Here is a 12,893-nt window from a genome sequence, read left to right as displayed (position 1 = left end):
TGATCTAAGTCTTACGCCTTATACAAAAATCAACTCAAAATGGATCATGAAATTAAATGTGAGATGTAGAAATACAAAACCTTCATTTAAAAAAAAAAAAGGAAAAAATCTTCAGGATCTAGAGGTAGGCAAAGAGTTCTTGCAATTGACACCAAAAACACAATGCATAAAAGAAAAAAATTGACAAATTAGACCACATCGAAATCATAAACACTTGCTCTGCAAAAGCCCATAAGAAGAGGATGAGAAGACAAGTACAGCCTGGGGGATAATAATTGCAAACCATGTTTGTGACAAAGGACTAGTATGTAGAATATATTCAAAACTTTCAAACCACCACCACAACAACAAATAATCCAATTAGAAAATGGGCCTAAAAACATGAACAGGCATTTCACCAAAGAGGGTAACAAACAGCAAATAAGAACATGAAAAGACGTTCAACATCATTAGCCAGTACAGAAATGTAAGTTAAAACCACAGTGAGATATTATTTATTACCTATCATACTCATCAGAATGATTAAAATAAAAAATAGTTACAACACCAAATGCTGGTAAGGATGTGGAGAAACTAGATGACTCATACATTGCTAGTGGGAATGTAAAATGGTACAGCCGCTCTGGAAAACAGCTTGGCAGTTCCTTAAAAACTTATCATTCAATTACCATACAACAATTATACTCTTGGGCAATCATCCCAGAAAAATGAAAATTTATGTGTACACAAATTACTGTAAACAAATGATCAAAGCAGTTTTATTTATAATTGTGAAAAATTGAAATCAGCCCATATGTGTTTCAACAGGTGAATGTGACAACAAACTGTATGTATGGTATACACATACCATGGAATATTCCTCAGCACTAAAAAGGAAAATCTATTGATATGCACAAGTCAGGTGAACCTCCAGGGAATTATGCTGAGTGAAAAAAAGGCAATTCCAGGGCTTCCCTGGTGGCGCAGAGGTTAAGAATCCGCCTGCCAACGCAGGGGACACGGGTTCGAGCCCTGGTCCGGGAAGATCCCACATGCCGCAGAGCAACTAAGCCCGTGCACTACAACTACTGAGCCTGTGCTCTAGAGCCCGCGAGCCACAACCACTGAAGCCTGTGTGCCTAGAGCCCGTGCTCCACAACAAGAGAAGCCACTGCAATGGGAAGCCCACGCACCTCAACAAAGAGTAGCCCCCGCTCGCCGCAACTAGAGAAAGCCCACGCGCAGCAACGAAGACCCAATGCAGACAAAAGTAAATAAATAAATATAAAAAAAAAAAAAGGCAATTCCAAAAGTTTGCATACTATATGACTCCATTCAATAACACTTTTGAAATGGCAAAGGTTTAGAAATAGAGTACAGATAGTGGATAGCAGAGATTAGGGAGGGGAGGTGAAAGTGGGAAGGAAAAGATTATAAAAGGGCAATGAGGAATCCTTATTGTGATGGAACTGTTCAGTATCTTGACTGTGGTGGTGGCTCCATGAACCTACACATGTGACAAAATTGTATAGCATTAACTAAACACACACACGTGAATACAAGGAAAACTGGGGAATAAGATCAGTGAGTTGTTATTAATGTCAATATCCCTGTGGTGATTTTTTACTATTTTGTTTGATAAAATGTACAAAGCATGTCTCTGTATTATTTCTTTCAACTGCATGTGAATCTACAGTTACCTCAATAAAATCTTCAATTAAAAAAAAAAAAAAACCAATACCAAGAAAAGGAAAAGACAAGCCAGACTGGGAGGAAACATTTACAAACAATCTCATAAAGGGCTTGTATCAAGAAGATATGAACAACTCTTTACAACTTAATAAAAAGACAACCCAATTAAAAATTGGGCAAAGGCGTGAGCCATAATTACTGAGCCTGCGCGTCTGGAGCCTGTGCTCCGCAACAAGAGAGGCCGCGATAGTGGGAGGCCCACGCACCGCGATGAAGAGTGGCCCCCACGTGCCACAACTAGAGAAAGCCCTCGCGCAGAAACGAAGACCCAACACAGCCATAAATAAATAAAAAATAAAGAAAAAAAAAGAATCAGCTGGAAAAAAAAAAAAAAATTGGGCAAAGGATTTAGTAGATATTTCACAAAAAAAGATATACAAATGGATAATAAACATGTGAAAAGATGCTCAATATCATTATTCATTAGGGAACTACTAATTAAAACTTCCTTGAAGCACCATTATACACTTAAATTTTGCTGACTTGATAGAGCTGGTAAAGTCAACATATTAGCATTAGGAAAAACATTTTAACACATAGGGTATTTAGTTCAAATCATTAGATGGAAAGCCTTACCATAGGCAATTTAATAAATTTTTTTAACAATTATCTATTTCAGTTCCTCATTTTCACATTTGTCAAGCAAGATTACATTACTCCACAAAAATTCACAAATACCTTAATCAGAGCTTTTTTGGTGAGTTTCTGGTTAACTTCAGGCTTATTGAGTATGTTCTTTGCTCTGTGAGCATATTCCAATGTACTCAGAGTTTCCTGTGATGAAAAGAAAAGGCCAATTACTGAAAATATTAATTTTCAACAAGAGAAGCCACCACAATGAGAAGCCCACGCACCGCAACAAAGAGTAGCCCTGGCTTGCCGCAACTAGAGAAAGCCTGCGTGCAGCAACAAAGACCCAACCCAGCCAAAAATAAATAAATAAAATTAATTAATTAATTTTAAAAAAAAGTTTAGATTTTGGTGATAGTTGCACAGCTCTGTGAATACAGTAAAATCACTGAATTATATACTTTTAATGGGTGAATTTTATGGTATGTGAATTATATCCCAATAAAGATATTTTTTTAAATGAAAGGGGAGTTAGAGACCTTTCCTAATTCCATTTAAAGCACATAACCCAATAAAAGATTTTACCATCTTTGTTGTTTCTCTTGGTTTTCCTACCTGTTCCCACACATCCAACCCCATCTTCAGTGCTCTCTAAGCAGCCTCTAAAACAGTAGCATTCACTTAACCCACTTCTAAGTCCTCAATCAGACCATCCACTGCTAATGACCACAGCAATTTTCTTTGAAGACTGTGTGGAAAAATGCAATTAAGTAACTAGTTTGGTTTTTTTTTAATTGGGGCATAATTGCTTTACAAAGTTGTGTTAGTTTCTGCTGTACAGCAAAGTGAATCAGCTATATGTATACATATATCCCTTCTTTTTTGGATTTCTTTCCCATTTAGGTCACCAGAGAGCACTGAGTGGAGTTCCCTGTGCTATACAGTAGGTTCTCATTAGTTATCTATTTTATACACAGTAGTGTGTATATGTCATTCCCAATCTCCCAATTCATCCCACCCCCCTTAAGTAACTATTTATTTATTTATTTATTTTTAATTTTTGGCTGCATTGGGTCTTCGTTGCTGCACACTGGCTTTCTCTAGTTGCGGCGAGTGGGGGCTACTCTTCGTTGCAGTGTGTGAGCTTCTCATTGCGGTGGCTTCCCTTGTTGTGGAGCACGGGCTCTAGGGTGCATAGGCTTCATTAGTTGTGGCACGCAGGCTCAGTAGTTGTGGCTCGCAGGCTGTAGAGCACAGGTTCACTAGTTGTGGCGCATAGGCTTAGTTGCTCCGCGACATGTGGGATCTTCCCGGACAGGGCTCAAACTCATGTCCCCTGTATTGGCAGGCGGATTCTTAACCACCGTGCCCAGGAAGTCCCAGTAAGTAGTTTTTTAAGATTAAAAACTGTCAGAAAGGAGAAAGACAATTTTTTCAGTGGTGTCCTCCTCTACATGTCCACATGCAATGTCCAGATTCTTTTTACTGTAGTATAGAATGAATGAAGCCAATTGATGAACTTTAAAAATATGTGATATTAAATAAGAATTATAGCTACTACACTTCCGGATACCTTTCAAAGAGCTTACCTCAAGATTGAGAGATGCAGGAGAAATTGTTGCAATTATAGATGTTCTTGTACGCCCCCCAAGAGAGTCCTGGAGAATTCTAGTTAGTTTAGATTCTCGATAAGGAACATGAGGTGTTCTTTCTACAAGAGCAGTAATAACCCTTCCCAAAGTCAACAGGGATTGATTGATATTTCCAGCTTCCCGAGCTCTCTTGTCAACTGCTCCAGAACGTCCAATGTTTTCACTTCCTGCAAGATCAACCTTAAATTTTAAAAATAAAAGTAAGTTCTCAGTCTATTGGATTTGGAATAGAAGACTTTCATTCTCGTATTGTACATAAATATATTAAATAGCCAGTAATTTTTCTATAATTAACAATCCACTACAAACCTAATAACCCAGTGACTACAAAAATATTGTCTATAAATACAAACCTTCAAGCTGCTTTATGAGGTGATAAAGAATTAAACATTGGAATAGAACTACCATCTGACCTAGCAATCCCACTTCTGGGTATGTATCCAAAGGAAATGAAATCACTATGTCAAAGAAATATCTGCACTCCCACATTCATTGCATTATTCACAATAACCAAGGTATGAAACAGCCTAAGTACCCATTGATGAATGAACAGATAAAGAAGATGTGATGTGATACACACATACACACTTGAATATTATTCAGCCATGAGAAAGGATATCCTGCCACACTGTACATTTTAAATACATAATTTTATTCGGCAATTATGCCTCAATAAAACCAGAAAAAAAAAACAGAAAGAATGAAACAGTGGTATTAAGGTTGATGATGCTTACCAAGTTCAACTTTCCAATTTTAACAAGCTCCTCTCCATCAATTGTAGTTTCTTTCATATGTATGGTAACAGAGAAAACTGAGTGGGAACGACTAGAAAACAAGACCAAGTTGTCCAGTCATTATAATACAAAACATTATTTGCTTTCTATAAAATATTGAAAACAGCAAAGAAAGATCTAAATCCACCAGGGTAGAAAAAGATAGTATCAGAGAAGATACTAATAAGATTTTGGAAGACAGTGGATGAATAGAATGCTAGGTTTTTGTTTTTTTGTACCTGCTGCCCGCAGGGGAGATCCCAAAAGGGAAGGCTTGCAATCGATCTTTCTACTTATAAGAACCACTTGAGGGGCTTCCATGGTGGCACAGTGGTTAAGAATCCGCCTGCCAATGCAGGGGACATGGGTTCAAGCCCTGGTCCAGGAAGATCCCACATGCCGCAGAGCAACTAAGCCCGTGCACCACAACTACTGAGCCTGCGCTCTAGAGCCCACGAGCCACAACTACTGAAGCCTGCATGCCTAGGGCCCGTGCTCTGCAACAAGAGAAGCCACCGCAATGAGAAGCCCGTGCACCGCAACGAAGAGCAGCCCGCCCCCAACTAGAAAAAAGCCCGTGCACAGCAATGAAGACCCAACACAGCCAAAAATTAAAAAATTTTAAAAAAAGAACCACTTGAAATGTCATTACCATAAATTCAAACAGCACCAGGCAAGCCATCTGATTACTCCCCTTCAAAGTCAATTGTTCTAAAAGTACATTGCTCTGCTTTGAGAATGTCATCAGAGATAGGTAGCTCCTTCCACTGAACAGCAGAAATTAGTAAACAGCAGTGTTTACCAAAACACTACAAGATAATCACTGCTAGACTATAAAGTTTTCCAAAGTCTGTCTTATGCTGTATACTGACATTCAACTTTTATCTGAGAGATATCAAAATCATATAGACAACCAAAGACATCATTCCTTTCTGCATCAGTGACATTTGGTAAATGACATTATGTTTGTTAATGTCATTGATGGTTGGCATATGGTAATTTTTAATTTCCTCATTTGTACTTTTCACGTTACTTGGAAAATTTTACAATAAGTATCATTTTTACAAAATTATTTGAATTATTTTATATAACAAAAGAGGAAGGGCACATGGAAAAATATAAACTATAGATTTGAATTATAACATGCATCTCATGTTTTCCTACCATAATTTATCCATTCTTAATTGAAGATTATGGAATTAATGTAATTAAGCACAAAAGTTAAGTCTGATTTTGGAAAAATGAATTACGTTTTCCTTCTCTTTATCACATACATTCATAAGAAGAGATCTTTATTCCAGTCTATGTACAAAAAAGGGAATCCCTAATTATGCAAATTTACAGAATAAGAATTTCATATTTCAGAGAAAAGTATTTAGAGAAAAGAAATTTTCTTAAGTTCATTCCTCAAATTCTAAATAAAGTTATAAACCAATCATTTAATGAAAATGGAAATTTCATTCTATGATTGGTTTATAACTTAATTTTTTAAATGGAAAGCTATTATAGGAAAATTTAATTAAAATTGTAAAAGCACCCATAATTCCATGATCTTAATTACTTTCATGTTATGCTATTTTTCTTCTTTCTTTAAATGCATACATATTTTTACAGAGTTGCAATTATAATCGTTATAGCATATTGTAGAAATGTCCAACTATAAGAGAGCAAAGAAATGAGAGTTAGCCCTAAAAGTCATTTTGTAGCTCAGGGAAAATGATATTCAGATAAGTTTAACTACCTGAAGTAACATATTTAGTTAACTGCAGAACTGGAACTAAACACAAATATCTAACTCCTAATCCATAGCTCTTTCAATTACATTCTGATGTTTCCTTCAAAGACTAGCAGAAAAAAAATCACCTCTGACTTGGTGAACTGCATTTGGAGAGTTTGGGATGCATCCTATAAGGGGTACTATCAAATATGCCCCTTTCTCCTCTTGAAAGCCAGTGTTAGTGACCATTTGTCTTCCTACATTAAAATGAAGCCATTTGGGGAAAAAAAAAAAAAATCACGTTGCACAACCTAAATATATACAATTTTTGTCATTTATACCTCAATAAAGCTGGAAAAAAATAAAATAAAGTCATTTGATTTTCTTCTAATCCTTACTCAAATCAGGGGTTTTCAAACTGTGTTCTCAGTACACTGAGAGGCTCCAGAAAAGTGCTCAGGGCAAACCTTCCTAAGGCTGAGGAGGTTAGCCTCTGAGCATCCCACTGCCAAATCAACTACAGCAGCCACATTTTAATCTGGGCTCCCATGTATAATTTCATTTGGGAAAAGAAATCTTCTCCTTAAAAAGACTTAATACTTCTGCTCAAGTTCAACTTGTCTTTGTTCTCCTTTCAACATTCTCCCAACATTGGTGCTCTCCCTATAAATCTCAAGCCAATTACTAAGGCATGCAATCTAGCATACAATCTAGACGTGTGACTCACATACCTTGACTCACCCCACTTTGATTCCCCAAGTTCATAATTCTTCTTAAAAAGGAAATGGAGCGGTGGGGGAAACAATGGCTTTCTCACCTAGAGTAGGCATTCATCAAAGTTGCTGCAGTTGTCCTTTTTGCTGCCCCCTTCTCCAAAATTTGATAGACTTCATCTTTGTTGTGTACTGTAATTTCTTCTAAACCTTTGATTATCACTCCCCTCTGACAAAATATCAAAAAAGCATCCATTAGATTGGTTTAAAATATATATATATATATATATATGGACTTCCCAAAGTATCACACATTAACATTTGGAGACATTTCATTCTCAAAGACTGAAGTTACCTTGTTACGGGGATCATCAAACATCTGTAGTCTCTCAGAAACATCAGAAGATGGATTAAGGAGATCAAAAAGCTCTTCATTATAGATTTCCAACAGTGACACTTTGACTGAAAATTCAGTACCGTTATCAGTAAGTTTCTCAAAAATTTGATGAAGAGTACGTGGAATTATACCAGCCAAAGGATCCTGAAATTGTAATGTTAATAAAGACTTTAAAGAATGCCGTTTACTGCAATAGTTAAAACACATATAACAAGGGCCTCCTTTATAGTATATTTAAACATAAGTATGTCAAAACAGGTTTAAAAACAAAACAAAAACTAACCTGTTGGAGAAGCCAAGCCATTTACAACAGTCTGTTTAACAGTAATTATTCTTCCTTACACCTTCCACAAATCTGTCATTCCTGTCAGCCACTTTATGCCTGAGCATTACACAGAAACCAATTGAACCAAGCTACTTATAAAGCCAATTTCAATAATCCTTTCCAAGTTTTCTCATGAGAACATAACACCATCATTTTAATCAGAAGTGGTTCATCTAACAGTATATTCTCTAATTCTGACATAAAACAAAGTTGTTTCTCAAATGTCTAAGCATCCTTAATAAAACTGTTACGACTCTAAATTTTGAAACTGTGCTTTAATCCTGTTCCATATCTCCTATGATTACAATTCCATAACTTTATTATCCATGCATAAAGTAAGTTAATACCTCAGGTATGTAACCACTAGAAAAAAGGATCTACCTAAATGTTGATAATACGGAAAATTAACTTAGTTATTAAACTCATTTAAACACATTTGATAGAAATCTTTGTGAAACGTACTATGTGCTTTCTATAATATCCAACAATACAGCTATCTTAATTTCTTGAACACTCAAAGCCATCATTAATAAAGTACCATACCGCTTCCCCCGTATGCTAACTTTATGATACTAACTCCCGCACTGCAAGGTTTTCCCCTTCAAGCCCTACTCACATTCCACTTTCCCACCATAGTCTGCTCTAACTATTCTCTCCGAAACAGACCCTTCTCTTATCACTTAACTGTGCCATATGTATTGCTCCTCTCTCTCCCAATAAGAATGTATGTTTCTTAAACAAAAGCCATACCATATACTTTAATTTTACTGTAGTAGTAGTTTATCCTAAATTCATGTTTGACATGGGTACTGTGATCTTTTCCATTTCAAGACAGGCCTTCAACCAAGTTTTATTTGGCTATTCTTCAGCCACTTTAGAGACAGAAGTCTGTTATAAACAATAAATACCTCCTCCCAAGTATATTCTTCATTAGGGGACCTTTCACCTTCCATTGTAAAGGTTTTTCCAGTGCCAGTTTGGCCATATCTGTCAAAATTAACAAAAGTGTTAAACAAAAAAATGAATACACTCATCTAAACCTTTTCATCAATTTGAAAAATAGTGTTTCACTCACGCAAAAATAGTGCAGTTATAGCCCATAATAACTTCATCCAGAATTGGACAAACGACACTTCGATAAACGTCAATTTGTTTAGTAGATGCTCCAAAAACCTATCCAAAAAAAAAAGGCATTTCTTAAAAAAAAAAACTTCAGAATAACTTTAATAATTTTGTTTTTAATATATTAACTTATTCAGCCCACTAGAAACCATTTGACAACTTAAAGGATTAACTGAAATTTGTAACTGTACACTAGAACCTACAGAAAATATGTGTACTAGGATAACTTTACATTAGTGAATAATAAAGAAGTAGAAGCATTTTAGGAAGTAAGTACCATATCAAAAGTATACGTTTTCCTTGAGCTTTTGTCGGCCAATCCTCCAGTTCGTACACTAACTTCTTTCCGTATGTGATCACATTCTACTACAGAATGGGCATTAGCTTTCCGCTCTGCCAAATTAAATGGTCTGTAAAAAGAAACACACAAGGTTATTCAAGAACTCTTAGTTATCTGGTTACTGATGACATTTTTGTTAATACCTCAGACAAGAACAATGTGAAGTTTTAACTACATTGTTGGTGATAGAGATTAAATGAGGAGTAAATGACACTGCTAAGGCAGACAGCAGAATTTTAAGGTTTCAATTCCCAGAAATAAAATTAGTTTCTTAAAAAGTTTTGAAAGACATGTACAACTTTGACAGTTTCTTGGAGTAGATGCTAACAGAATTAACTTGTAAAAAATGCCAAACTGATTTTTTAGAATTCTATTTCCACTGTTCTTAGAATCCAGTCAAGTTAGGTTATGATGTAGTAGAAATAACATGCCAGATTTGAGTTCAAAATATTAACCTGCCAGTGGATAAATGGCACAAAATAAAAAACAGATTAAAATAATGACTAATACGTGAGTGCTTACTAGGTGTCAGGTACTCACTGTTCCAAGTGCTTCACATGTATTAACTCAGTTTGTCCTCACAGCACTGTGAGGTCTAGTGGGGAACAGTGACATAAAACAAGTGATTATAAGAGAGGTGATGTTTAGAAAGGGTACGTAAAAGGTAGGAACATACAGCAAAAGTTTAATGTGGCCTTAATTGGGACAGGGTGGGAGAGGGGAGAGGCATGGGTGACGGGAAAGACTCCCTGTGAAGTAATCTAAGATAATAAATGCCTCCTTAGGCATTTCAGTAGAGTGAGGACTCTCCATCCAGTCTGCTTGGGAAATGTAGCCCTTTGTGCCTGTCTCCTCATTTGAAAATTAAGGTTGGTAATAGTACCAACCTCACAGTGTAGGGAAAGAAATCCTGTTTAATTTATTGTTTCCCCAGTGTCTACTATGCTTAGCACACAGTCGGCACTCAAATATCTGTTATACTACACTGCTTAATAAATGTCATCCTAAGGGGAATGATCGGAAAGCTAAAAAGAACCATAGTCCACAGAATAGCATCTATAAGATATTGATATATTTAACGCACGTCTGGGCCAAAGGGAAAGGTGTACTCTTGACCTGAGGTCATTTTTCCCATTCATTATCACATACTGTGACAGGAAACACCAAATAGGAAATTATCTTTCCCCTCATTACTAGACGAACCTAGGTGCTATTTATTTTAAGAAGGATACCTCAGTGTCCTCTGGCATGCCCCACCCCCTAGCATGTTTGACTGGTCAGAAGACCAAATTTGTGATCCTGGGAAATTTAACTCAGTAACTTCCAAGTAATATTTGGTCATGCTGTCATTTGTCAAATGTACTGAAACCTACACAATGCACATAAGTCACAGTATGCAGTATTATTAAAAGTTCAACAAAATTAAGTCAATACCAACTTGTACTGAGGTAGGACAAAAGTATCAAGTGGAATGAATTCCTCTCACGTGGTTAAACCTTTTCCAATTGGTCTAATCTCTTGCCTGGATGTGTGATTAAGTTACCAAATGAATACCATTCAAGCTGTCAGGGCAGAGTAGTAGAAATTCACACAAATCACACATTCCTAAGAGTTATCAAAGCTCCCAGAGAGAAGCTTAAGGGACTGTTTGCACTACAATAAAGAGTGCTGCTAAGCAACTATTTTCCTATCCAGACTTCTTTAATTAGATATTGCAAGGTTTCTGCTGATGACACTAGCAAACCCATCAATTTTAGTTGGCCTCACTACAGTATATTAAAATTCAAACAACCAAAATGGTAAAGAAAGACTGAGGATTTTTTAAAAAAAAGTCGTGTCCAGCGGACTTTTTGAATGAAGTGCTAAATCCATTCATTCATTCCATAAATATTCATATAGCTGTTGTACAAGTAAAGAACATCGTAAAGACTGTATTCATTGTAATCAAGTAATGAAGTCACCTCTTCAAATTTTGCTGATCTCTTAGGCTACAAAAAACTGTGCCAATTAAAAGTTTAAAACTGGGGGAAAAGGGCTTCCCTGGTGGCACAGTGGTTAAGAATCTGCCTCCCAATGTAAGAGACACAGGTTCGAACCCTGGTCCAGGAAGATCCCACATGACACGGAGCAACTAAGCCCGTGAGCCACAACTACTGAAGCCTGCGCGCCTACAGTCCGTGCTCCACAACAAGAGAAGCCACCGCAATAAGAAGCCCACACACTGCAATGAAGTGTAGCCCCCGCTCACCGCAACTAGAGAAAGCCCGTGGGCGCAGCAGCGAAGACCCAATGCAGCCAAAAATAAATAAATTTAATAAATTTAAAAAAAAAACCAGGGGAAAAAATCAGATAAGAGTATGTGACAGAAACCACATATGGCCTGCAAAGCCTAAAATATTTACTATCTGGGCCCTTTACAGAAAAGATTTGACAACCTCCGAGGGCCTCATAAGTTGTTTATTTAGTAAAGTTTATGGACATATTTGCATTAGGAAGGCTATTTGAAAAAGAAAAGGCTAACTTGAAAAGAAAAACATCTCTTTATACTGAAATTATTGTAAACATTAGACACAACCTAAGCAATTTTCATTAGTGATAAAGTAAAAGAAATCTTTTTTAAGTTAAGCCTTGAAATGTATGGAGATAATAAACATGAAGTTCAGGATAATGTTTAACTCTTGGGGTAGAGAAAAGGGATGCGGAGGGATACTCCGGGACTCTAGATGTAATGATTGTTCTGTTTCTAATCTGGGTGATGGATACGCAAATGTCTGTTTCATTGTTCTCTATAATTTTTAAAGGTCTGACATATTCTGTAACTAACAATAAAAATGAAATTAAAGAAAATAAAGCCACACAGAAAAGGTAATACCACTTGACTTTACTAAACAATCAAAAATCATCTAAAAATTTGCATTTGAATATAGGCTGTTTTTTTTAATCTTGAAAACAAGTAACTATTAGCAGAAGCCCTAGAGTGCAACTAGAATGTAATTGGCTAGACTTAAGGTTACCACCAAATGTCTTCTCTGGCATCTACTTTAGAAAGTTAGCTATTACCTTTGATATCTACAACTCAAGTCACCAAAGCTGTGTAGGCAATAACCTAAGAAAGTTTGTTAATACACTTTTTAAATAACCTTTTAATTTTAGAATATGTTTGGACTTACAGAAAAGTTTCTGATAGTTGGTAGTTTTTAAAACAACAGCAGCAAAAACAGACATAAAAAACACACAAATACCAGTAAACTGTGGAGGGCCTCAAGTATGTTCAAGTATGTTCTTCCTCTCCTAGCTCATTTTAAAATTGGGAAGTGATATGGAAACCAATCAGGGGAGAGTTGAACCCCTTCACCCACCCACTGGGAAATGTAGCAGAACTTAAGTTTTCTCCTTGATCTTAAAAACATAAACTCACTCTACAACTTAATTTTTAAATTTTAAATACAGTGATGTTTACTTGTTTAGTAGGGATTAAGGAAATATTGCATCTAGAATAAAGAGAAGAGGGGACTGATTACGTTTTTAGAGGTGATGGAGAGGATGGTAATCC

At 36.3% G+C, this 12,893-nt stretch overlaps 1 protein-coding gene across 2 annotated transcripts in view; it reads right to left on the bottom strand.

The window, feature by feature from the left end:
• Positions 1 to 12,893, bottom strand: part of KIF11 (kinesin family member 11) — a 52,331-nt gene that overhangs the window by 38,739 nt on the left and 699 nt on the right. For both annotated transcript variants that reach the window (XM_068548212.1, XM_068548213.1), the window contains exons 2-9: positions 9,278 to 9,410; positions 8,954 to 9,051; positions 8,787 to 8,865; positions 7,512 to 7,697; positions 7,261 to 7,385; positions 4,688 to 4,778; positions 3,891 to 4,133; positions 2,410 to 2,505 (exon numbers count right to left, since the gene is read on the bottom strand). In XM_068548212.1, coding sequence (XP_068404313.1) covers positions 2,410 to 2,505; positions 3,891 to 4,133; positions 4,688 to 4,778; positions 7,261 to 7,385; positions 7,512 to 7,697; positions 8,787 to 8,865; positions 8,954 to 9,051; positions 9,278 to 9,410 — 1,051 coding nt within the window. The remainder of the gene's footprint in view (positions 1 to 2,409; positions 2,506 to 3,890; positions 4,134 to 4,687; positions 4,779 to 7,260; positions 7,386 to 7,511; positions 7,698 to 8,786; positions 8,866 to 8,953; positions 9,052 to 9,277; positions 9,411 to 12,893) is intronic.

Source organism: Eschrichtius robustus, chromosome 7 (assembly GCF_028021215.1).
Source record: "Eschrichtius robustus isolate mEscRob2 chromosome 7, mEscRob2.pri, whole genome shotgun sequence".
Classification (NCBI taxonomy): Eukaryota; Metazoa; Chordata; class Mammalia; order Artiodactyla; family Eschrichtiidae; genus Eschrichtius; species Eschrichtius robustus.
This window is presented reverse-complemented; position numbering and strand designations above follow the sequence as displayed.